This window comes from Lampris incognitus, chromosome 2 (assembly GCF_029633865.1).
Source record: "Lampris incognitus isolate fLamInc1 chromosome 2, fLamInc1.hap2, whole genome shotgun sequence".
Lineage (NCBI taxonomy): Eukaryota > Metazoa > Chordata > Actinopteri > Lampriformes > Lampridae > Lampris > Lampris incognitus.
Window position 1 is genome coordinate 28,815,103 of NC_079212.1, and position 25,804 is coordinate 28,840,906.

General features: G+C 42.5%; 1 protein-coding gene across 1 annotated transcript in view; it reads left to right on the plus strand.

Moving 5' to 3' along the window:
* The window catches only part of LOC130134313 (neural cell adhesion molecule L1-like protein), an 86,426-nt gene that overhangs the window by 46,504 nt on the left and 14,118 nt on the right, over positions 1–25,804 (plus strand). Inside the window, exons 7-23 of the mRNA XM_056302233.1 lie at positions 494–628; positions 746–927; positions 1,101–1,235; positions 2,267–2,407; positions 3,316–3,427; positions 6,854–7,020; positions 8,039–8,204; positions 9,647–9,771; positions 10,033–10,134; positions 15,179–15,376; positions 15,826–15,896; positions 16,412–16,634; positions 17,336–17,451; positions 19,334–19,538; positions 20,363–20,485; positions 23,013–23,195; positions 24,785–24,835. Of these exons, the coding sequence (XP_056158208.1) occupies positions 494–628; positions 746–927; positions 1,101–1,235; positions 2,267–2,407; positions 3,316–3,427; positions 6,854–7,020; positions 8,039–8,204; positions 9,647–9,771; positions 10,033–10,134; positions 15,179–15,376; positions 15,826–15,896; positions 16,412–16,634; positions 17,336–17,451; positions 19,334–19,538; positions 20,363–20,485; positions 23,013–23,195; positions 24,785–24,835 (2,435 nt within the window). The remainder of the gene's footprint in view (positions 1–493; positions 629–745; positions 928–1,100; positions 1,236–2,266; positions 2,408–3,315; positions 3,428–6,853; positions 7,021–8,038; positions 8,205–9,646; positions 9,772–10,032; positions 10,135–15,178; positions 15,377–15,825; positions 15,897–16,411; positions 16,635–17,335; positions 17,452–19,333; positions 19,539–20,362; positions 20,486–23,012; positions 23,196–24,784; positions 24,836–25,804) is intronic.

A 25,804-nucleotide genomic window follows, 5' to 3' on the forward strand; every position in this document is an offset into this window, starting at 1 on the left:
GACGGCTATTTGAAAGTGTAATCAGTGTGACATGTTATCAAACTTGCCTTTCGACTAGTAATTTTTAACCTCCCCTCCAAGTGTAAAAAAAGTGTGTGAGAGAAAATGACTGTACAGTCGCCTGTCAATGGCAAGTTTAAAAATTTCTTCCAAGCTACTGCATACCACGACACAGGACTTGCTCAGTCTTGTTTCATGTTCAAGTACAATCTGTTATGACAGTGAATGGGGGCCTTAATGCCTACACAACCTCTCCTGTGATCAGTATCGTTCTCACGTTATTTTGTTTGCTTTTCAGTGAAACCTGATAGTGAACTGGATGACAACAGCACTACCAGTAAGTGATGTTCCTACTTAGTCAGAGCCCTCAAGGCAAATCTGAGCCCAGTACCATATTATATATAATTAATAGACACCAGTGCAAGTTAAAAAACTGCCACAGTAGGCAAATGAAATAAGTGCATTGACCAGATATAGTATTGGTTTGATTAAGCCTGAACATTTTGCCCATCACAGCAACCGGCCCCGCCCTGAGAAAACCCAGCCTGCTGCTACCCTCTGGTGTTCAGACAGAAGTACTGCTTTTGAAGGGTCAAGAGTTGGAGCTGGAGTGTATAGCAGAGGGATTGTATGTACTTCTCGAGTGTAATGACGGCTGTCATTTTATCTTTATTAAATATCAACATCTAATGAGTGTCAGATGACTATGTCATGAATTATGGCTCTTGATTTTTATCTTACACAGTCCCACTCCCAAGGTAGAATGGATTAAACTGGGAGAGAAGTTACCTGGGCGAACAAATATCATGAACTACGGGAAGCTGTTGACTATATCTGATGTAAAAGAGAAGGATGAGGGGAAATACATGTGCAAAGCCAAGAACCCTGCCGGAGAGGCTGTTCACTACTTTGATGTAATAGTGGAAGGTACGGCACGCCAACTCTATGATTTTGTGAATGATACTTGTAGCTGTACATGCAATTGGTCTTCTCTCTTTTGCTGTATACAAACGTCTTTATGATTTCCGTATCAAAAAAAGAAGAAAAAAATCCCTTCACACATCAATCACACCAACAAATTTCTTGTATCTGTGTCTCAGAGCCTCCAAACTGGCTGATGGGCCCTCCTCAAAGCCAGCTGGCTGTGATTGGATCTGATGTCTACATCAAGTGCTCAGTTGATGGAAAACCACAGCCAGATATCATATGGATGAAAAATGGTCAAGTTTTAGAAGGTGAGTAAAACCATTAACCTTCCCATATCACTGGTTGTAACTAATATTATCTGATGGGGCAAAGCTCCCACATGGCTCAGCCACTGTGTTTTGATGCACAGGCTTTCCAGTGCTTAAACCAGGGCCTCAGTTTGGCAATGACCTTTCAGGTTAATAATAAAAATTTAAAAAAAGTTTGAGTTGAGTTTGAGATATAATTTTGTGATTACTGATTGGTTAGATTTATGCGATGTCTTTGCGAGGCCCCGGCAGCACAGTTTCAGGTTAGTTCAGCAGCTTTGAGAACACTTCAAATAATCACCCACAGTGTCTGCAACACATATACGAGTTTGCAAATGAAAACAACTAATTCGTGTTTTTGCCCAAAAACGTGTGTACGCAATGTATACACATATTGCACGGATATAATTAAGTGTATGAGTCACTTTATTACATCTCTGCTCCCCCAAAGTCTGCTCTGTTTGAGTCAAAAGGGTCTGTGCATATAGTGAAGACCTACAGCCCAGGTGCAATTAACCAGATTAATGACTGTGCACAGGTGGTCTTTATAAGATGTCTTCCCCTTCTCTTTATGTCTTCTTTTCTGTGTACCTTTAATGCTTGTGCTTATCAAATAAAACATACATTTTATATATAAAAAAGGACTCTTGTCGAGACGGTTAGTCATTTTTACCTTTTTTTGATTGCGTTCAAAGCTCACTGAGACAGGCTTGACTCTTAAAAAGTAAGGCATTACTATAAATCTATGATAGGTTTAAAACACTATTAGTTTATACTCAGACATGACGCTAACACCCTTTTATACAAATAAGATTGCAATAACATACAAAATGCAAAAACAAAAAAAAAGTTTTGATTACCCTTTATTGCAAAAATGGCTGGGTAAAATTAATGGCTAATTGTGATTATTTTTGCATTTTAAAGATTTTTCCAGGAAAGAAAGCAACTGGTTATCCAAATATATGGTTTCTCATGTGACATAGGGTGACATGATGGTGATGATAACACCTGATTTTTGGTGTTTCTTTCAGATGACCCTCTGAGCCACAGGCGTGTGTTGGATGACACTTTAGTGTTGCACAGTGCCAGGGCGGAGGACAGTGCTGTCTACCAGTGTGAAGCCTCCAACAAACATGGCATACTTCTGGCCAACGCTAACATCATGGTCATGAGTGAGTGCCTCAGCAGTGTAAACATGAGCCCTATCTAACCCACCAGGAGATAGTCTCTGGACTATATTGTGGTCTTTGAACTTTAAAAGTAGGCATACAGAGGCAATTTAGGCAGTGGTGTGTATGTGTGTGAAAATGCGTGCAATACTGTGGGTGTCTGTGTGTTTGCATACAAACAGATCTGTCTATATATGTATCTTAGGTTCTTGCCTACATGTATTAAATTATATTTAAACAGCTCTCTACAGGGAACATATGCACATATGTTCCCTGTAGAGAGAGTGTACATATGTACACAGAAACACATAAGCACACACACAAACACACACATAACACACACACATGCATGAACTTTGTGCATATGCAAGAGGCAAAAGAGACTAGGGGGCCCTTTCATGTACAAGAAGGTTTCACAGTTTCACTGAAGAGCCTCAAGCCATTCCTTTTACATTCATTATCGTCCACGTCATTTACAGCTCGTTTGCATTTTATGTTCAGCAGATGTTCTTGGACCAACTTCCAGCAAACACTGTTTACTGTATAATGTATGATAATTAATTTAGTTTTCAAAACTTGACCCTTTTTTAAAGCAACTGATAACCATTCCTGTTAATTTTTATGATGCATCTTTTGTTGTTTTTTTTGCATTTTCTCCCATTTTATTGTTCATATTTTCATTAATACCTTACTTTTACCTTGCAAAGCACCTTGCAACTCTGCTTTGATAAGTATTCTTTAAATAAAGGGTACCTTACTCCAGTTATGAGTTCAGAAGTCAGCTGTGATGTTGTCGCTTTACTTACTTGATTTTTTTGATGCGCTTGAATAAGATCCTGCACCTAGTTTTTTGTTTAGATATGTGAAGTGACGTGACATCTCACTGATTCCTCTCTCCTCTGTGGCCGTAGGAATCGCTCCTCAAATGCTGACCAGAGATTACCAGGAGTACGTCGTGGTGCAGGGAAGGGACATCATCATGAACTGCATCGCGTTCAGCTCTCCACCACCTACCATCTCTTGGTAAGGATTGAGAAACAAAAAGATTTAAGAAGAAGGTTATACTTTAATAATCCTGGAACAAGATGTAGGCTCTTAGTTGAAAGACACACTCCAAATTATAATGGTCATTACAAACACAGACACAGTGTCATAGATGTGAAGAAACAACTCATACATAGCATAATTGCGTGCGATTTTTTAGTTTTGGATTTTGAGAGCTTTTCTCCGCACTCGCTGCCTATTGTCTCATATTTGTACACACAAATTAAAAGAGTTCATTGTCTTAAGTTTGCAGTTGGAGTATTGCTTTGTAATTGGCCTTTACAATTGAGTAGCTAACATACTATTTACACAGTATCCTGATTGGATGCTAAACATTGCTGTTGTAAAATCGATGCAATTGCAATAGTTCAACAAGTCCGCTCATCTGACTCATGTCTTGATGCATGCTCAATAACCCAGGTAAGAAAATCAAAGAAGGTTGAATCAGTTCATCTGGATACAACGTTTCTTGAGAGATACGTTTAGATGACTTAATTGAGTGATGAAGCGTATCGGTCAATAAACGTATACAGATGAACTGATTCAACCTTCTTTGATCATCTGAATCATGTTTTTAGCAAACCAACAACCCGCAAAAGCGATCTGACACATCAGAAATACTTAAGCTTGATTTGTATAAGCACATTAAAAGTGACTTGTATCTCTCTTGATGGTGTTTCTGTGAAATACTCAGAGTTGCCAACTTTGGCTGGAGTGAGAATTTGCACACGTGCAAACACACACACGCACACACACACACACGGGTGCCTTTTCATTCGTTGCTTTCATTCTTCTCTCTGCCGTGCACTTAACGTTAGACAGCTAACGTAAGCTAGCTGGCTGTTAACAGAGCATTTATTCAACCCGGAGATAAGCATCGTGCACCAATCAGACGGTAATCGAAGATGCATCTCCATGGAAACGCCCACATTAAAGACCCAGTTTTGGAATACCCAGCTGTCTTCTGGAGTCGAAGTCGCTCGCTTGGTTTAACCGTTACTCTGCCAGAAAGACTTTTACGTTCGCCTGTTCATCTCTGTTGCTGTCACAGTGTTTAGGTGTGAGATTCGTCTTGGTGTCATGAGAGTGTGAGACAGAGCCTGGAAGCCTCGGCAACCCTGAATACGATGAAATACTACCTCAAATAGAATTGCACGGGCAATAAACACCTTTTCTTACCAATGAGGATTATAATAATAATCCAAAAACGCAAAATCTTTAATGTCTTGTAACAGCACATGTTTTTGGTGTCCCCCTCCCACCCACCCCCATCCTGAAGCTACACCATGGTGCAGCTAAAAGTGAGACTCATGTCACTCTGTGAGTGAGCGAGTTAAAAGACAGGTTCATGAGGTGCTTCGCATCAAAATACAGTTCTCAGAGCCCAGCCACCAAATTTCCCTTTTCAGGGGCAGTCTGCAGTCTTTCACAACAGATTTTAAGCGTCAGCCATCCCAAAGGATCTGAACACGCTGCCTGCTGAAATGCACTCATAAATAGGCAGTGGTTCATTGTGTACAGGTGTTCTCATTGTTCAGATAGAGCTGCTTAATAATAGATACAATTCAGTCCTTGGCAAAAAGCCTTGAAAAAGAAAACCCTCTGTATGGGCAGTAGATTAGTTAGTCACTAGGTAATTGGTCTGAGTACATTACTTAATACAAATGTAAATGAATACAAATACAGAAAGTTAAATCTGTTCATCTGGATACAACATTTACTGACAGAAACGTTTCATCGTTCATCGAAGTGACATCTTCAATCTAAACTGCAGGTATCCCCACCCTTATAAAAAATACAGTGGCATAACCGAAAATGGCAATCAGTTTCATATGCAAATTGCCGAGGCCATTAACTAGAGTTTCAATGGCCATGTGTACTATTCACAGAGGATTTGGGAATATTTGCAATCACAGCACTGTAAGATGCTGACAGATGTACTCTTAGCCCCCCCCCCACACACACACCTTTGTTAAGGGATGGTCGTTCACTCTTCACAAAATAGATGGCCTCTTTGACTCCCCGTTCAAACCAGCTTTCCTCCCTATCAAGGATGTGCGTGTCCTCATCCTTGAAAGAGTGGCCACTGGCCTGTAGGTGGGTGTAGACCCAAGGATCAGGTCCCCCGGCACAAGCAATGTAGTGTACACTGTTAAGTGCCAGGAGGATTGCCGTGACTTGTACATTGGGGAAACCAAACAGACGCTGGCCAAGAGAATGAGACAACACAGAAGAGCTAATGCATCAGGCCAGGACTCTGAAGTCTGTGACATCTTTGCACAGATTGCACACATTGATAGATGTATAAATACTGACATAAGAGAGCAGGACACTGGCACAAGGACGGCATGACTCCACACCCTCGCATTGTCTGGCTTCCTTTCACCTCTCCTGCATATGATGAATACCCACATTTTAATCTTTCACCACACCTACATACATATGTGTCTACCCATCATTTAGGTTCTATGCAGTTTGAGTTGATCCTGTTGTATGCTGCACTAAAAAATAAATGTCCGTGCAGTAATACACAGAATGCATTACAGTACATACAAACGAACTGCCCCAGCTAGTCAAGCCGTGAACCCCAAACCGCTTTTATGAAGACATGATATTCTTTCTTTTTTCCTTAAAATTTGGCTTGTTTAATCCCATATACTATCACTGCAGTTTAGTTTCAGTTTTCCACAAAAGACCACAAGGATACCAGACAATTTCAGCTATTAAAGCTCCTCAGAGGAGTTTGATGGTGGTGCTGAATCTACTAGATGTTGTGCTGCTGGAGCACATTACCGTTGCAGCCCTGGTACTTACTGATATCACTCATGATGGATTATTTGCTCATAAACTGGGTGAATGAACCTTTTTATTTTATCATAGCAAGATATTCAATAAGTCTGCCCACTCAGCACCTACTGAAATAGGTGTGTTTTTCTGTGGAGTTTTTCCCCAACCGAACTGAGTTTTAAGTATAGTTGGTGCAGTACACTACCATCTGTCCTATTTACCTGTTGTAAGAATGAGAATGTAGTGGGATTGTAATGCCATTTTGGACATAACTGGGATTTAGGGCCATATAAATACATTTGACTAGACTTGACTTGAATATGTTGAATGACGAATAAATTGAAACGAGACTGAGACAGTCTTAATTTAACCAGAATAAAGGTATTCTTTCCTCACACAAATTCAACCTGCCCTTTCGCCCAAATACTGTGAACATTGCAAAATTCAAAGCTGGCCAACCTTTGGGTAATCTACTGCAAAAATTGGAATTTACTGGTTTTGGGTTGACCCAAGCAAGCTTACATTATTTACATGTTTGCACAACCTTCAAATGCCTCTGCAGCCTGTAAAGCATACACGTGCTCTACAAAGGTGCATTAAAAAAACTCTTCTTCTCAGGACCAAGGATGACACCCCAGAACCCCTTGAGGGGCGACGCTTCTTGAATCACCAGAACGGATCGTTGCAAATCATCAGTGCAGAGGAAAAGGACAGCGGGAAGTATGTGTGTACTGCCATGAACACAGAGGGAAAGTCAGCCATCACCGCTTTCCTGGATGTGAAAGGTAGGTACAAAAAGACAAGTGCATTCCTTCTGTGCGGTTAGCGTCGGTGATTAAAAATTATGTCATTAATCAGTATCAGGCTTAATAAAAGTGTGATTACATTTTTATGGCCAAAGCCTTGGGTGGTTTTGCAGAACACTTGTGCAAGCAGAAAACTCATAATTCATGTCTTATATTTATGACATCGGGCAATTTCACAAGGTTTGTTGCAAAACTCTGCTTTGAGAAGTGCTCTAGCCAAAACTAATTTTTCCCCTATTAATATATGATTTGAGAAACGCAAACTTAATAAAGAACAATTGATACAACCACATTTCACAATCGTATATCATTCATGCAAATTAACTTGGTAATTAAGCAGCATTGGAAAATATCCTTTTTTATGACTCATTTCACTCATCATGGAAAAACTTCTTCTCAGGGCATAATCCCTTAAAGATGCTGCAAGGAGTGTGGGAATTTTATTGACTTTGTGCAATGCTGTGGACAAGTGCAGTAGTGTTTCACGCAGGGTCGACTTCATTTTGCTTAAGCATCGCCTCTTGTTCACATTTGCCCTCTGGTAGCACGTTCATTTGTTTCGAAGAGAAAACAGAGATGTTGAAGAAAATTGAGAGACGAGGAAACTGGTGTTTGCAAGATATACACCGATGAGGTTATGTATCTCTAATTGCGGCTATGTGACCTGTCTGTGTGCCTTAAATGGTTTTGTCTGATTTTGTGGGGAATCTGGCCCAGAGACAAGAATTTGAAATCATTTTGTAGGAATATCTCATCTCTCTCTCTTGTAGTAGTAGATCTAATCTTCTCTCTGGTGGTCTCATTTGCTTACATCAATCACACAGAGGCATCAAAATTAAATCAAGAATCAGTGGAAAAACTCCTTATAGCAGCTTTAATTAGCAGATATTTCACTCAAATTCAATCATGCACATCTAACTCAAACCATACAGGAAATGTGCTTCATCAGTTCTAATCAGCTTACACTCAACAATCTTGTCCCTTTGTTGCTTCTCAGATGCCACCAGAATAGTAGATCCACCCCAGAACCTGCGAGTAATCAGTGGGACCACAGCCCAGCTGATGTGCCAGGCAGAGTACGACAAGACCTTAGGGACCAGTTTTGAGTTAGTATGGAGGAGGGACGGGGAGGAGTTCCCCCCGGTCTTCACAGGACACTCTAGGTAGGCTGCTCTGGTTCGAATTGCGTAAGTAGCCGTTCATGTTTGTTTAGACAAAAGTTCAGCTTGTCATGATCCCTGGCAAGCTAATACTGTTTTAGTTTTCAGTTGACATTGCACTGTCCATTTCATATAAGCTTGTCTGCTATGGCGTGTGTGGTGTAACTATGAATGTGAAACAGGTCATTTCTGTTAAAGTGCATGCATGCTGAGTCAACCTACAACTACTACTACTACTTTCGGCTGCTCTCGTTAGGGGTCACCACAGTGGATCATCCGTTTCCATCTCTTCCTGTCCTCTGCATCCTCCTCTGTTACATCAGCCACCTGCACGTCCTCTCTTATCACATCCATAAACCTCTTCTTTCGCCTTCCTCTTTTCCTCTTCCCTGGCAGCTCCATATTCAGCACCCTTCTCTCAATATATCCACCGTCTCTCCCCCACTCATGTCCAAGCCATCTCAATCTTGCCTCTCTTGCTTTGTCTCCAAACCGTCCAACCTGAGCTGTCCCTCTAATATATATATGGCCCTTCTTCGTCACTCCCAATGAAAATCTTAGCATCTTCAACTCTGCCAACTCCAGCCCCGTCTCCTGTCTTTTCGTCGGTGCCACTGTCTCCAAATCATATAACAAAACCGGTCTCACAACCATCTTGTATACTGAGTCAACCTACCTTATATAAATAAAGGTTAGAATAAAATAAAAACTAACAAGTGAAGCCATAGAAAGCCCCAAAAGCCAAATCTTTGCTAGGGGGGCTTCTGAGGAGTCAGTAAGGAAAAAAAATACCCTGGGCTTTGAAGAGAGACACTATATTTGAGGATTCAAAAGCAGGATTTGAAGGAAACATTAGACAGATAAATGCACACGTTGTTGGATAGCCATCGTCCGAGCACTTTCCCCCCTCAATTTAGCCATAAAGATATCTATTACAAAGAGGCTAAACTGAGGCGTCCGGATGGCGTGGCAGTCTATTCCGCTGCCTACCAGCATGGGGATCTCCGGTCGAATCCCCGTGTTTCCTCCGACTTGATCGGCCGTCCGTCCCTACAGACTCAATTGGCTGTATCTGCAGGTGGGAAGCTGAATGTCCTGGTTGCTGCACTAGCGCCTCTTCTGGTCGGGGGGGAATAGCGTGATCCTCCCACGCGCTACGTCTCCCTGGCGAAACTCCTCACTGCCAGGTGAAAAGAAGCGACTGGAAACGCCACATGTATCGGAGGAGGCATGTGGTAGTCTGCAGCCCTCCCTGGATCGGCAGAGGGGGTGGAGCAGCGGCTCAAAAGAGTGGGGTAATTGGCCAAGTAAAATAGGGGAGAAAAAAAAGGGGGGAGGAGGCTAAACTGATCATGTAAATAATACTATTAGCCAAATTAGAGTCTTAGAAATGATTTCCTTCTTAAGATCTATCTTACTATGCTTCCATGTGCCTCCATTTTCAGATACCTTGTGGATGAAAACACGTTGCAGATTATGAGTGTGAACCAGAGTGATCAGGGAAAATACACATGTATTGCCAGGACTAACCTAGATGAGGACACTGCCACTGCACTACTGACAGTGCTGGGTAAGAGACATACGTCCCTAATATAAAGTACATTCATGGTACGTGGATAACACACATCTATAATAGAGTACTATGTAGGGGATGATTTAGATCATTTCATGGCCTCTGCTGCCTTGTAGTTTAAATGTGACATGAATCATGCAACTTATATTGTTTTTGTGTTCATTACCGTATTAACCCCCCCCCCTCCAATTGTTACAGTAATTGATCAACAGCCACTTACGAGATTTTTAATGATGCTGTGTGTGTTATGTGTCTCAGATGTTCCTGATGCGCCAAATAATTTAGAAATGTCTGAACAAAAGAATAGGAGCGTTCGTCTCTCCTGGGTACCTGGTACAGATCACAACAGCTCTATCACAGGTACGAAGAAGACTTTCAGTTACAGGTCTCCAAATGTAATTACTCAAAGCTGCAGTAGGTGACATGAACAGTCCAATGCAAATCCTTCTGCCGCGCCCTCTCCCTCTCTCTCTGCTACCTCGTATCACTCCGCTAGGTCCCTCCCACCAAATGACTCCCGCATCGCTCTTCAAACCCTTATGTTGTGTTCCCACCAAACGCAAAGCAACTTTTTCGCGCGACGAGATTACATATAAAGTTAATGCAAAGATGCGCGGGGGGGGGGGGGGGGGGGGTCGCGCCGTGCAACTCGCGTCAACCGGCGCGAATACAAGAATTTAACGCCATTCGCGTATTCGAGCAAGTTGAATATATATATATATTTCTAACGTTTTTTTTTTGCAATTACAAAACATTACAAGATACATTTATACCCAAAGATACATACATAAACAGATACAATTAAAACACTTGCCAGGGGGAGGGAATGCATATTATAAAGATGCCACAAGTACCAACTCATTAGTATGAGACCACAGATGAGTACAGATGTAGTTTCACTCCTTTCACACTGGTAGATGACCTAATAGTATCCAAATAATGTTCAAGTTCGTTTTTGAATGCGGTGAAAGTAGGTTTAGAATTTCTAAATGTTTCATTTATGAATATGAAATTTGGCAAGTAAAAATACAAGCTTTGCAATAAAAAAACTGTCAGCTTTCTCCTTTTTAAAATCAAAGAAGCCAAGAAGTACATTTTCAAAGGTAAAGGAAAGATCGGCAATAATGTGTATTTGAATAAAATAAAGGACGTCAGACCAAAACTTTTTAGTAACTGTATGTAGCCCGTGGAATTAGATACCACACAGGACACAATTACTTCCGGGGTTCTTGTAGCTTTAATTTTATTGTTTGAACCTTTGAATGCAGATCGTTTTACTGAGTGCATAAATTCCTGTGTCTTTCGAGCAAACAGCTCATAAATGTTCACAGATGTGGCAAGTTTAACAGAAAAGATTTTAAAAGGAAAATAATAAATACAAAATACAACATACGGTGCAAAATACGGCAGCGGACTATATATGTTAAACAGGGTTTAACAAAGACATGTGGAACTTCCTGAAGATCGCGCAACTTCTCACTCTGTCAGTTACCTTTAAACAGAATTAAAATGCATATAAAATCTTTACATCCCAAATACAATGGCATGGTGTGGCTTTATTCACGCCAACATTACCTTGTCATGCCTGCAATGGCGAACAGTGGTCGACGGCTCGCGCCCAAAATCACCGAACATCAACTCCAGTAGCGTCTAAATCAAACCATCTTGTCAAATTACCGACATACAATATTGTTTGGAATAATGTTACAGGTATATTTCACAAGATATTTACCCTTACTTACTGCGGAGTCAGAGCACCGTCACACCGCAATCTTCAGGTGCTCCACACAAGAAAAAAAGAAAGAATACCCAAGATGCACTTGGATAACTTGCACGGAGTTACAATAAAAGTCCGCAACACTGCCACTTACTGGTCAAAACATGCAATGACAACCAAAACTATAAAAATACACTCACAATCTGCTTCACAATTTAACTACATCAAATGACATTTTACATGGCTTGACAGTGTAACAGTTACATATATTAACAGTTAAACTATACTAAATTTAAGTGGAAAATCATTTAACATATTTAACAGATTTACCACCCGGCTACATGTACAATACCAAAACAGATGCAGAGCAGTTTCAGGCATAGTAACACAAGGAGACAACATGACCGCGCGTAGAGTGCTCGTACACAGCCGTGACGTCATGCAGGGAAAAAAGAAGATTTTTCTGAATTTTTTTTAAAAGATCAAAACCCCATAGCTTCAAAATATACAACACAAAGAGTAATAATTGGCCATGATTATAGCTGCAGGTGTCCTGTGACCAGCGTCTCTTTTACAATGGTGGTCTATGGGGAAATGCTTTTTGGGCCGCAGGGGATTTTTCGCTGCAATACCGCGAGTGACCACTGGAAAAAAATTGGCTGCAAGGCTGAGCGGCGGCGTCGTATCCGGTTCTACTACAACCACAAGCAACTGGCGGGGCAGGGCGGACGCGAATTGATCATGCACACGTAGCATTGTGTTTGTAGAACAGCCAATAGGAACGCCCTCTCTCTGAAATGACCCGTGATTGGCTAAAATCTTCCGTCCAGGGTTAGATGTTTTAAAGCTTGTATACAGAGTGAAGAGGAGGTGCAAGTTGTTGCAAGTCCAAAGACGTGTGTGTTTGTGTGTGTGTGTGTGTGTGTGTGTGTGTGTGTGTATGTGTATGTGCTGTGATGGCCTGGAGGCCTGTCCAGGGTGTCTCCCCATCTGCCGCCCATTGACTGCTGGGATAGGCTCCGGCATCCGCGCGACCTAGAGAGCAGGACAAGCGGTTTTGGATAATGGATGGATGGTTGTTGCAAGTTGCGTCTTTAACAAGGGACAGTTCCAAACTTGCTAATGAGTCACTGAAGATTCCTCTTACCAAAGGAAAACCGTCTTGAGTGTTTGTTTTCCTTCGCATGCTTGGAATTCATTGGAAGGGCAAATATTGTACAGAGCGTTTGCAGAGCTTACTGAGCTCATCTCTAAAATTTGATGCTTTTCAGCCCTTTTTGGTCACAGGACTCAGTGAGTTACCAAGGCACACCCCTCCTTTTTGAAAGAATAGAGTATAAAATTTAATTTAAGTTTGGATTTTTGTGTTACAAGTACTGGAAAGTTGATATGTTATGTTTGGTCCATGTTATGATGCCCATTAGGGGTAATGTGCTATCTTTGATTGAAAGCTATTAATGTAATTTAGACTTGAAATATCAAAGCTGATGTGGTCTTTTAGCTCTTTAGTTTGTGTAATTTAGAGCTTGCTTATTGGCCTGATAAAATGTGGCATAGATACTACACTGCTCAAAAAAATAAAGGGAACACCTAAAAACACAATATAGACCTCGATGAATGAAATATTTCAGCTGAAAGTCTTTATTTATTAGACAGAGGAATGTGTTTAGAGCAAAATAACCTAAGAATGATCAATGGAAATCAAAATCATTAGCCCATTAAGGTCTGGATTCAGAATCATACTCAAAATCAAAGTGGAAAATGAGAACATAGGCTGATCCAACTTCTGTGGAAATTCTTCAAGACGATTCAAAATGAGGCTCAGTAGTGTGTGTGGCCTCCACGTGCCTGTATGCACTCCCTACAACGTCTGGGCATGCGCCTGATGAGACGACGGATGGTCTCCTGAGGGATCTCCTCCCAGACCTGGATCAGGGCATCGGTCAACTCCTGGACAGTCTGTGGTGCGACATCGCGTTGGCGGATGGTACGAGACATGATGTCCCAGAGGTGCTCGATTGGATTCAGGTCTGGGGAACGTGCAGGCCAGTCCATAGCATCAATGCCCTCGACATACAGGAACTGCTGACACACTCTGGCCACATGAGGACGAGCATTGTCATGCATGAGCAGTAACCCAGGGCCCACTGCACCAGCATATGGTCTGACAATGGGTCTGAGGATCTCATCCTGGTACCTAATGGTTGTCATGGTACCTCTGGCTAGCACGTAGAGGTCTGTGCGGCCCTCCAAGGATATGCCTCCCCAGACCATCACTGACCCACCGCCAAACCGGTCATGCTGGAGGATGTTGCAGGCAGCAGAACGTTCTCCACAGCGTCTCCAGACTCTCTCACGTCTGTCACATGTGTTCAGTGTGAACCTGCTCTCATCTGTGAAGAGCACAGGGTGCCAATGGCGAATCTGCCAACCAAGATGTTCTCTGGTAAAGGTCAATCGGGCTGCACGGTGTTGGGCTGTGAGCACAGGCCCCAATTGTGGACGTCAGGTCCTCATACCATCCTCATGCATTCTGTTTCTCACTGTTTGAGCAGAAACCTGCACATTAGTGGCCTGTTGAAGGTCGTTTTGTAGGGCTCCGGCAGTGCTCCTCCTGTTCCTCCTTGCACAAAGGACCAGATAGCGGTCCTGCTGCGGGGTTGTTGTCCTCCTGTGGCCCCCTCCACGTCTCCTGGTGTACTGGCCTGTCTCCTGGTACCTCCTCCATGCTCTGGACACTGTGCTGGGAGACACATCAAATCTTCTTGCCACAGCACGCATTGATGTGCCATCCTGGATGAGCTGCACTACCTGAGCAACTTCTGTAGGTTGCAGATACCGCCTCATGCCACCTCTAGTGGTGAGAGCACTAGCAAAATGGAAAAACTAACCAAAGATCGGGCCAGAAAAGATGAGGACAGGCAAATGGTCTGTGGCCACCACCTGCAAATCCATTCCTTTTATAGGGGTTGTCTTGCAAATTGTCTAATTTCCACCTGGTGGAAATTAGACAATTTACCAACAGGTGAAATTGATTCACAAATCAGTGTTGCTTCCTAACTGGACAGGTTGATATCTCAAAAGTGTGATTGACTTGGAGCTACATTGCATTGCTTATGTGTTCCCTTTATTTTTTTGAGCAGTGTACATTAAATGCCATTAAGATTCTCCATAGGATCAGCAAAAATGAAGGAGGGCCATGTGCTCGGTGAAGAGTTGTGCATAAAAATAGGCTTCTCTTTTGGTTTGGTTTCAAGTAAGGCAATTTAAAAAGCAAAAAAGGAACTCTCACTCTTAAATGAATCTACGACTACTGCTACTTTCGGCTGCTCCTATTATCTTGATTTAGTCGTTTAAAATGTCACAGAGAATATACAGTTTGACAAACTAACAAGCAATGACAACATTTCACTTGTAGGCTTTGTCAGGTCATAATGAAGGGAAAGCAAATGAATCAAACTTTATTATTCACGAGTGCAGATTTCCCTTTTTTGATCTCTTTGGGATTAAGCCATGCTTATTTACATGATAGTCCCCTTAACTTTATTGCCTCTTTGAAAACCTCCAGTTTTGATCCAGTGGAAAGTGACAAATCATGTGATCATCCGGCTCATTGTACAAGGAGGTTTGGTAGGGATGCAGCTATGTGGCAGAATAAATTATGTTGGCCATTCTCCACGAGCACAGAATTCATTTTGGAGTATGAGGAGAGCCGCTGGGAGCCGGGCAGGTGGAGGGAGCTGCAGAAAGTCCCTGGTAACCAGGCAACAGTGGAGCTAATGCTCCACGGACACCTTAACTACCAATTCAGAGTGTATGCTGTCAACGCTGTTGGACCCGGACCCCCCAGTGAACCCACGGAAAGATACACAACCCCCCCTGCAGGTTGGGCTCTTATTAATACTTTCTGCAGAGGTGATCTGTCTGTCATGAAAGCATGTTGAGTTTTCACTGTCCTCTCCAAATGTGCAGACACATGTCATATGGAGAAATCACTGCTTGCCTTAGGACTTTGTACTTGTATTTGGAAGGGGGTTGATTTGATTTCCCGTGGTGCCAAGGGAATGTTGCAAGCCCCGATCTTCCTTTTTCTGGCTCCTTTTGTGCCTTGAATGGCTCATAGCTGAATACTTGTGTGATGAAATATGGGTACTTGTATTGTAATTACCAAATGAAAAAAAAGAGCAATATTCTTGCATTTTAGCCATGATGGAAGAACGATGGAAGAAATAGTACCTCTGTGCTAGACGCTATCAGATATAAGAATTCTTATTACTAGATTATGTTTTTAATTACACTAAGATGTTGATATCATTAAACAAATCTCCCCAAAGCTCCTGATAGGAACCCAGAGAACATTAAAATCAAGGGTCATCTTCCTCATCAAATGGACATTAGCTGGGAGGTAAGAGAATTACTTTTTTTCTTATCTATTTTCAGCAGCCCCATCTAATGCCCCTTTTCCACTGCATGGTACTGGCTCAACTCGAATCTACTGTATTCGAATTTACTCGCTTTACTTTTTGGAATTTCGTTTTCCACTGCAGATAGTATCCCCTCATGGCGAAGCCCCGCTGGTTATTTGTGGGTGTGTTTACTAGTTTTTTTTTTAAAGATTTTATTTATATTTAAATAAATATACATTTTATCTATTTATTTATAGTGGTATTTTCATGTCACCTTTTACTATTGGCTCAGCTCACTTGGAACCTCGACAGAGGTGGTACCAAAAAAAGTAACGGGTATCAGGTACTATCTCTAACTTTTGCCCAATGGAAAACCAAAAAAGTGAGTAGAGTTGAGTTGAGTCGAGCCGATACCATGCAGTGGAAAAGGGTCATAAGCAATCAGACTTCATCACGCAACTTAGTTCATGCAACTTAGTTATCCATAAGTCATTGCTACTCTCTCCTGTTGTAGCCTCTATTGCCTATTGAACAAAATGGCCCAGGCTTGGAGTACAAGGTGAGCTACAGGAGACTGGGCGTGGAGGATGTCTGGAAGGAACACCTGATGAAACGACATTTGTTCTTGGTGAAGAATACGCCCACTTTTGTCCCCTACGAGATCAAGATTCAAAGCAAAAACAGCCACGGCTGGGGGCCAGAGCCAAAAACTGTCACAGGCTACTCCGGGGAAGACGGTGAGGGCAGCAAACTAGTCTCTAAATCTGGTCACGTATTCATACACAATACCAGTTGATGTGATATTTTTGTATTCACCTCAGTTTTGTTCTGGCATTTCTTTTAGACGTGCCCTTAAGGTGAACCGACACACAGCTTTTTGTTTTCCTTGTGACTTACTGTGAATTTTTCATGTTGCTACATCGCGGCTCATCTTCAGTTGTCTTTTGGCATTGTCTGCGGGAAAATGTGTCAGGTTAAGTTCCTTCCTTTTACCTTTCGCCCCATGGCCCGAACCCTGTGTAGGTGTGCAGTAGTGTGACGTCCTAATCCCCTCTGAAATAAACACCCCAGCTTAAACCGTCAGGACGCAGATAACCTTTGTAGAGCAGAGGGATGTCAAATTTCAATGTCTATCTCAGAGGCTGTGGAGGATTTGACAGATCATAGCATACTCTGTGCTGTAGGCTCATACTCTCTATAGTGAGTGCTGTGATTGTACTCCCCCACTTCCCTCTTTCCCACTACCAATACCTAGTCATCTGTAGAACAGAACATATAGACACACTATTTCATGTTTGCTGCCGTGAAGTCTGTTTTTTTTTTTACCTGCAAACTGAAGTGTGCTTGTGGATCATGTTGGGTGTGAGTTGGTACTGCATGTTGAATATTGTGTGCCTCTATTACTGACAACAACCCCCCCGCTTCCCATGTTCTCCAGTCCCCACCGCAGCACCACAGGATGTAGCGGTGGAGGTGATCAACACCACCCTCCTGAGGGTGAGTTGGACCCCCGTCCCACCCGACACAGTGCGAGGTCACCTCGGGGGCTACAATGTAAGTCCGCTCGAACCTTTTGGCAGGGTTGGTTGTGTGTGGGTGGCGTTTCAACAAGGGAATTGTCTATTTTAAAGTTGGACCGAAATTGAAACAAAAATGTTTTCTAACATCACTTATTGATTTACTCGTCATGCATTTTGTACCGTCTCTTTCTACTGAAAAAATATAAGCGTGAAAGGCCGAATTCAGTTTTTCTATTTTTTGTCTCTTTAAGAAAAGCTCCCCGTATTTTCTGTTTCCTTTCGCTGATCTTTTTACTGAGCCTCACGGTGTCATCGGATACTCATTTACATACAGCCTATCAGATCAAACATCAATATATCAAACCCCGCCCACCCTTACCTGCCAACCCTTCCTTTACTTGTCACTCAAAGTTCCGCTCATGAATATTAATGAGGACTAGACCGTTTCCTCACAGTGCTCAAGACAACTCAGTACAGTTATGGATAAAGACATAAAAAACACAATGTTAGTCCAAATTATATCCAATATCCAAATAAAAAAATGTTGCTGAATGTTTTATTATGGGCTTTTGGGCATGAAATGTTGAATCTGATCACTGACTTGGTCCTCACTGTTTCATCATACAAAGCACAGGCTACTAAAGGTTATCTTCGAAGAAGAAATGAGAGATCCTGGAAAGCCGCTACTGAAATTACTTCTTAAATTAACCTTTAAAATTGAGCTTTGGATTTAATGTGGGGTTTGGTTTTTTGGGGGGGGGGTTGGCCTTCATCTGAAGTTTCACTCATTTGTCAAGGCTGATTTATTTGATCAGTTAATTTCTTTATTTGATTAGTTAATTAGTCATTTCTAATTGAACTGTAGCGTAAGATGCACATATATCATGTATTTGGCTTCATATACTTAAGCGCTACAGCCATATTAACCTTTGTCACAGTCAGATGTATGAGCGTTATATGGGTTTGGGATGGTAGCTAAACAGTTAGCGTTTTTACTTCTCAGCAAGAGGCACCTGAAATTGGTTTGTGAATTGGAGACTCTAAAATGCCCATAGGTGTGCACAGGAGAGAGAGAGAGAGCAAGAGAGAAAGAGAGCGAGAGAGTGTATGTGTGTGTGTGTGTGTGTGTGTGTGTGTGTGTGTGTGTGTGTGTGTGTGTGTATTAGCCCCGCGATGGATAGTATCTGTCTGGGAGGTGTTTCTACCTTCTTTCCAAAGTATACTGAAGATGTCTCGCTGTGTTTGTAAACAAAGCCATGCCTGCATGTGCACAAAGTGGCTGCAGGGGAGTGGCGGCATTCACAAATCACACGATACATCAGTAGAATGTGGAAAAAAAATCTGATAACCTAAAAAGACAGTTACTTTCACAGCTTGTCACCACAAGATAGAGAAAGTTACACAAGGAAATTTGATTTGAGCATAGACATTGTTTATTACCATTTGCCACCACTGTGATGTGGGCACTTATTTGTAAAGCACCTAATAACCTTGCACATACTGTGTACTATATGCAGTATGTACACTAACATGATGTATTGTATATATGATTAATATGATTCATACATTGCACACCATGTTAGTGAGTTCCAGAGTAAAGTATAGTAGGTCTGATGTCTGTGGTGTTAATATAATTCTATGCAACTGAGATAGACTGTGAGAGATGTTGCTGTTGCAAACCTGCTGTGTGAAGCAGCTGTCATGTCACAGAATTAAGTGAGATGTCAAGTGAAAAAAGAAAAATCCTGTCATGAATTCACGGCAGCCCTATTTGGTACCAGTGTGGAAATCCCTGAGCTCAGGCACTGATTAACCCTAATCACTTTTGCACACATGAAAACACACATACACACACTAAGATTCACACACAATCAACTGTCACTGTCTCACTCTTCTCAACCATCTCCTGATGACAGGTGAACTGGTCAAGGAAGCGGAGTCTACTGAATCCCAACAAGATACCAGATGAGCGCCGTTCCCTTTCCTTCCCTGGGAACCGGAGTCATGCCATGGTGCCGGGCCTCAAGCCCTTCTCTGAGTACACACTCATCGTCAACGTCTTCAATAAGAAGGGCAATGGGCCCAAAAGTGACCCTGTCACCTTCTATACACCGGAGGGAGGTGAGATGTGGGGGAGCAGGTTACACAGACATATAGCATGCAAGATAGATAGATAATAGAACAGCATGGCTCAGGCGGTAAGCGGGTCATCTAGTAATTGGAAGGTCGCTGGTTCGATCCCCGGCTCCTCCAGAGAGCGTGTCGACGTGTCCTTGAGCAAGACACTGAAGCCCTAACTGCTCCCGATGAGCAGGTTGGCACCTTTCATGGCAGCCTCCACTATCAGTGTATGAATGTGTGTGTGAATGGGTGAATGTGAGGCATTGTAAAGCGCTTTAAGTGGTCAATAAACTAGAAAAGCATTATATGAATGCAGTCCATTTACCATAGATAGATAGATAGATAGATAGATAGATAGATAGATAGAAACAGCCAAAGGACAGGCCAGTAGATAAAGCTTTAGAATGTTTTGCTGACTGCTCACAACAAAAGAGGAAATATATGAAGGGGGGGGGTTTAAAATGATCAATTGCTATCGAGTCAATGAGTCTTCTTACATGGACATGGCCAGTACTCTCACTCATGACTATTAATACCACAACTACTACTATTACTACTACTACTACCACCATACTGTACTACTTAGACTGTTTGGAGCAGACAGAGCTGATGTTGGTGATTAGTATCTGACAGAGTGAAGGACTGACTTTTTATTTTTTTAATTTATTCAATCAAGTCGAAATAGTTTTGGGTTTTTTTTATCATAGAAAAGACACAGTAGTCTTAATGTTGCATTAAGCCTCAAATTTCCCCAGTTGGTGAAATACATGCTGAAAGACAATAACGGTCATATAAATGCATGTGAGTTGCTGTTGCTTCAACAGTTCCTGAACGAGTGCCCATCTTGACTACATCGAATGCCCAGGAAGACACCATCTCATTGGTATGGGGCCCTCCCCTTGAGTCGCATGGGATCCTCACTGGCTATTTGCTGCAATACCAAATCGGTATGTATAAACAACCTGAGGAAAAGCAGTTACTCGCCAACTTGCTCAGCTTAAACTTTAAACTATACATTCATGCATTTTTGTCTCATTGCCATATCATGGTACACAAAGCATTAGAGTTGAGATGTTGGAAAATTAAGTTCAAGCAGAAGTCTTGGCGCAAGTATATTGCAAATGTGGTGTAGGTGATTCTAGATCACTTAAGCACTGAGTTTGGAGGAGGGTGATACTGTAATGCCAGTAATTTACTGTTGAGCTCACCAGAGATGTTGAGGGTCTAATTCAGCCCAACATGTGCCATCAGAGGTTTCCACTTCATAAACCCAGCGACATACTGCATTCGCTCTCACTACCTACCCCCACTCACCCTGTGGTCCTCCGAGCTAGGGTTCTCCATCCACATCCATAATACCTACATCAGATGCCATACCTACGGTGATGTAGAAATACACATGGTGAAGAGGGAATTTGACGTCCCAGCAGATGTTATTCAGACACACACTAGGTGGCACTGTTCAATACTAAAAAGTCCGCCATGGTGCACCACAGCCCAATTTGTGTGCTGCTGAGTGTGGGATGGATCCTTCAACTGGTGCCTTCTTCAGCAACTCTTATCTCATATCCTCTTGGATTGCAGGTTTCTCTTCTAAACAAAAGCATCACACAAGGCACTCTGTTTGTCCTCCTTTCACACTTGCTTTGGTGTTTACCACTCACGAGCATTTCCATTCTTACGACGAAACCACTCATGCAGCGAGCGGTTAGGGTGAGAGAGGGAGGGGGCTTTCATTACAGTCACTCAATTTTCATAGCACCTGTTCTTTATGGCTGACATTTCTGAGGTCTTTTGTGTGAAATGTGGGGGGAGAGACACTCCCTGCTGTCTCCGCCAGCACCCACAGAGTCCACCCAGCTCCTCAGTACTCTTTCTCTCCGTTTTTTTTTTTTTTTTTTTTTATTTCTACCACACATCAGATGTCTGGCTGTTCTCCGATACTGCCACACACAATGCAGTCCGTGGGAGTTGGCGATTCTACAATGGTATCGCTTCACCATCCAATGCAAACACTTCAATCTGATTAAGATGCTTACAATGGACTCACGGGACCTTTACTGGTTTTACTATAAATATAAAGTTATCTTTGAACTGACTTGAAATATGAAACGCTCCATGTCGGACCTTATGTGTAATTTATGCGTAGCATGCTAATTCAAGTTTTGCAGTCCATTGAAAGTGGTGGCACCTTAAATGCTCACCTGTAAGAGACGTGATGTGCCACGTTGCCAGCACACAACAGTCTGCTGACAACAGTCTTCATTCAACAGTATGCACATAACAGTCTGCACACAACAGTGCACACAAAACTGCACACAACAGTCTGCACATAACAGTCTGCACACAACAAACTGCACACAACAGTGCAAACAACAGTCTGAACACAACAGTCTGAACACAACAGTCTGCACACAACAGTCTGGCAAAGCGGTGTAACAGGCAAGAGACCTATTCCACTGTCAGCATCTCCTAACCAGTGGCACAGCAGGTACACTGCAAGGTGTGGCCTCACTAGAAGTTGATTGCTACTGCACACATCCTAGGATTTTATATGATAAGTCTACCCTGCTGCCCTTCATCTCCCCTTCATCATTCTACCTCCTCCTCCTTCTCCCTATTACAGTCATTGCTGCTTTTTCTCTTCCTCGCTGTTCCCCTTATTGTCCTTTTTGCGTCTTGCGCCTTTTTGCGTCACTTGGTGTTGCACATTCATTCAAGGTACGATTTCACACATAATTTCCTTGACAGAGATTGACATGCTAAAACAAATCAGTCATTTGAAAACACCTTTTTTAAGTGTTTCCGATGTGTCTGCTTGCTTTTCTTGGTTATCGGTTACCTAAAAATGTGATTTAGATGAGCAAACTTTAGTTCTGTTAAACCGGTGTAAAAGAATCTATCATACAATGTCAATGTCGAGTCAAGATACTATTTTAAAGATATGTAACCTTAGCCGCTCAGTTGAAAATGTGCAGTCAATACTACACTTCCAATTACAACCTAAAACAGTGACCCTATATTGTTCTGTTCACAACAAAGTTGCACGAAAAAATGTGCTTCGCATCTTTGACACTCTGTCCTTGTTCCGTCTTCACAATTTGTCATTTGTTACTGTGTAAGATCTACACCTTTTGTATTTTTGCTTTCTCTTTCATCTGTTCTTTACAATTTCCCGAGCCCCCTCCTCCTCACAATGCACTGCTCCTCCACTCACCTGTCATGAAATGTGTCTTCTCTTTCTGCTTCAGCCGGCATGAGATCTCTTCATCTCCCCCCTCCCTTCTTCCCCCATTTACCTTGACTCCATTTGCCTGGCGTTAACATCCCCACACGAGCAAAACCGAGCCATGACAATGTTCCCCACCTCCTCTGCCTCATTCGTGTCTCCACCGCTGACCTGAGTCTCATGCACCGGAAGCTCACTCACGCCTCACGAACCGACATGACATCCCTCTCCGTTCTCCTCCATAGTTAATGAGACCACATTGGAGGTGGATGATCCCCTGGAGGTGAACATCAGCGGGGCCGATACCACTCAATGGCTGCTCCAGGGTCTGGGGAAAGGCAGCCTCTATCGCTTCCACCTCAGCGCCTGCAGCCGGGCGGGCTGTGGACCTCCACAGGTCCACGAGGGCAGCACGTTGGCCCGAGCACGTAAGTGAAAAAAGTCAGAGTACCTGCTGTTCTGCTAAGGGGAAATGTAGAGAGGGAGGGGGCGCTACAGTACGGGCAGTGTTGGTTTGGGTTTTAAAGATTCTGCTGGGTTTCATGAAGACCTGCCGTAGATCTGGTCTCTAGATAAAGTAGAAACCTTTATGTTAATAATTTACGGCATCAAACAGTTGAAGTGAGCGATGCTATATGTTTGTTGAAAAGGTAGAGTGCCGCTATTATCATATCTCTCAGGACCCCCCCCCCCCACTGAACAAATACATAAAAGAAAGCCCTCCTGAAATATTTACACAGTCACTAAAAAATATCTAATAGCCACTTAACGGGAATCCCCAAGTTGATCAGACATATAAACACCATCTCTGAATGTCTTAATAAAATCTGTCCGTTCCCCTCAGTCTTTTAAACTGCCTTTAGGGAGCGCTACATCTTGTAGGCGGTTCTTGTCCGGCCTGAGAGCCATTAGATGTATTGTTAGTGAACATGGTTGAGTAGAAGGCTTGGTTTGGAGATAAAATGGCCCTATTATGAAGCTCTGCCCTCAGGGCCTGTGAGTCACGATGCAGCCCAGTGGATTTATGGACGCCAATAGCACGGAGGAGGGTTGCTAAGAAATTGGAGACATTAATGGGGAGTGATGGAGTGACATTGAAAAAATAAAAATGAATGCATGCAACATGGTGAGTTCAGGCCAGCAGCAAGATCAACACAGAGATGTAAAAGTGGTGCCTCTCTGATGCTTTAATTGAACATTATAATTTATGGCATTTATAACTTGGGCCTCTTTCTGTTTTTTTTAGCCTTCACCTTTGTGACTAGATGAGTTTTTAATGCTTATCGTCGTTTAGCTAGGCTAAACAATTTTCGAGCTTACAGTGTGGGTCTAGACAAATTAAACAGATTGAAAGGAGGGGACAAGTACCTGTCATAGACTTGTCAGCAGACAGAACAACTTGTGTGTGTGTGTGTGTGTGTGTGTGTGTGTGTGTGTCTGTGTCTGTGTCTGTGTCTGTGTGCGTGCGTGCGTGCTTGCATGTGTGTCCTGATGGGCAGGTGTGAGAGAGTGAAGAGACGGAGAGAAAAGACGAACAGCCATTGCAGAACAATGTGCAAGGCACAGAAAAACCATCTATTTTCTCCAGCAGGTCTCATGAGATAACAAAGCAGCAGAGATAAAGCAGGTTGCAAACTAGACAAAAAGCAGAAAGGAACCTATTCCACCAAAAAGGCGCACAGAAAAATAACCAGTGCCTCCAGAGATTAAATTATTGACACTCTTGTACAACATTTTGAACACCAAAGTCGTTACCCCTAAGTTTTTTTGGGGGGGGGGCAGGGGGTTATGGCCTGAATGTTGTGTGTGAGAAATGACAAAGTTTAGTTAACAACATAATATACAAGGGCTCTACCCCCAACCCTGGAATCAGTTGAGGATTCAGAAATAATGTAATTCAGTAATATTTGTTGGGATGCACCACTCAGTGTGTGTGTGTGTGTGTGTGTGTGTGTGGTCTATAAGCCTTGAGGCTGCTTCTTTCTACTGTATTTCAAATCCTTTTTTCCCTCTGAAGATTCGCCCCCGACTCCAGCTGTGGCCTCCGCTGAGAGCAGTATGTATTGCCGTGTGTTGCCTATGCAGCTTGCTTGCATAGTGGTAGTGGCAGAGATAGCTGAGGCTGTAGTGAGAGGCTGTAGCATGTAGCCGTTCATTATAGCGCTGTGGGTTATTTGTAGTAGATACCAAGGGCAGGGCTTGGGTGGATGCATTTTAATTTCTGTATGTTCAGGATGCTGATGCTGCCTTTTTGCGAAGACTCGGATTGTGAGTGTTCTGCTTAGACAATGTTTTTTTTTTTACAAAAAAAAAAAGAAGAAGAAGAAGCAGAAAGAAATGGTCATTAACAGTAAATGAGTTGTAATTTGAATCCTAAATTTCAATTATAGAGACCCTAACCCTTTAACAGGAAGGCTTTTGGTGACTACTGGATATTTATGCATACTTACACATTAATACAGTCTTCTATAATACAGTCTAATATGTTCCTCTTATGATAGTTTGAACAGTACTGCCTTTAGCTTAAACAATCATGAATGAAAAGACATGAGTGCACTAGGAGACTAGGAATAGCAGACTAGTAAAAAAAAAACTATATATAGTTGCAGAAATGTAACATCTAAGGATTCTTTTTCCATTACAGGCTACAACTGCTCTCTCTACTTTCCCAGCTCTATCCCTGGCAATGCTTCTCAGCTTCCTTTAGGTATAGCACACGCTCACACATGCAAGAAGCCAATATCCTTGTCATCTCATTTCACATATCTGACGCCTCTGAGAACAATGGCATTCCAGACGTGCAGTCGTTCAATCTATTCTGATTTTCTCGTCTAGTGGGGGCGTAAAGAAAATGCCAGCTTTACTTTAGAGCAAGTGAAGACTAGATGTGACTCCCGCCCACCATGCTGTATCTCCATATCTAACCTCCTCCCTATAAACCAAATCTAACTTCACTCAATTAAGTCTGGGGCTCGGTGTTGCCTTCTCAACTGAAGGGTTTCTGCCAGCAGCACTGTTCTCGGGCTGCGGGGGGATC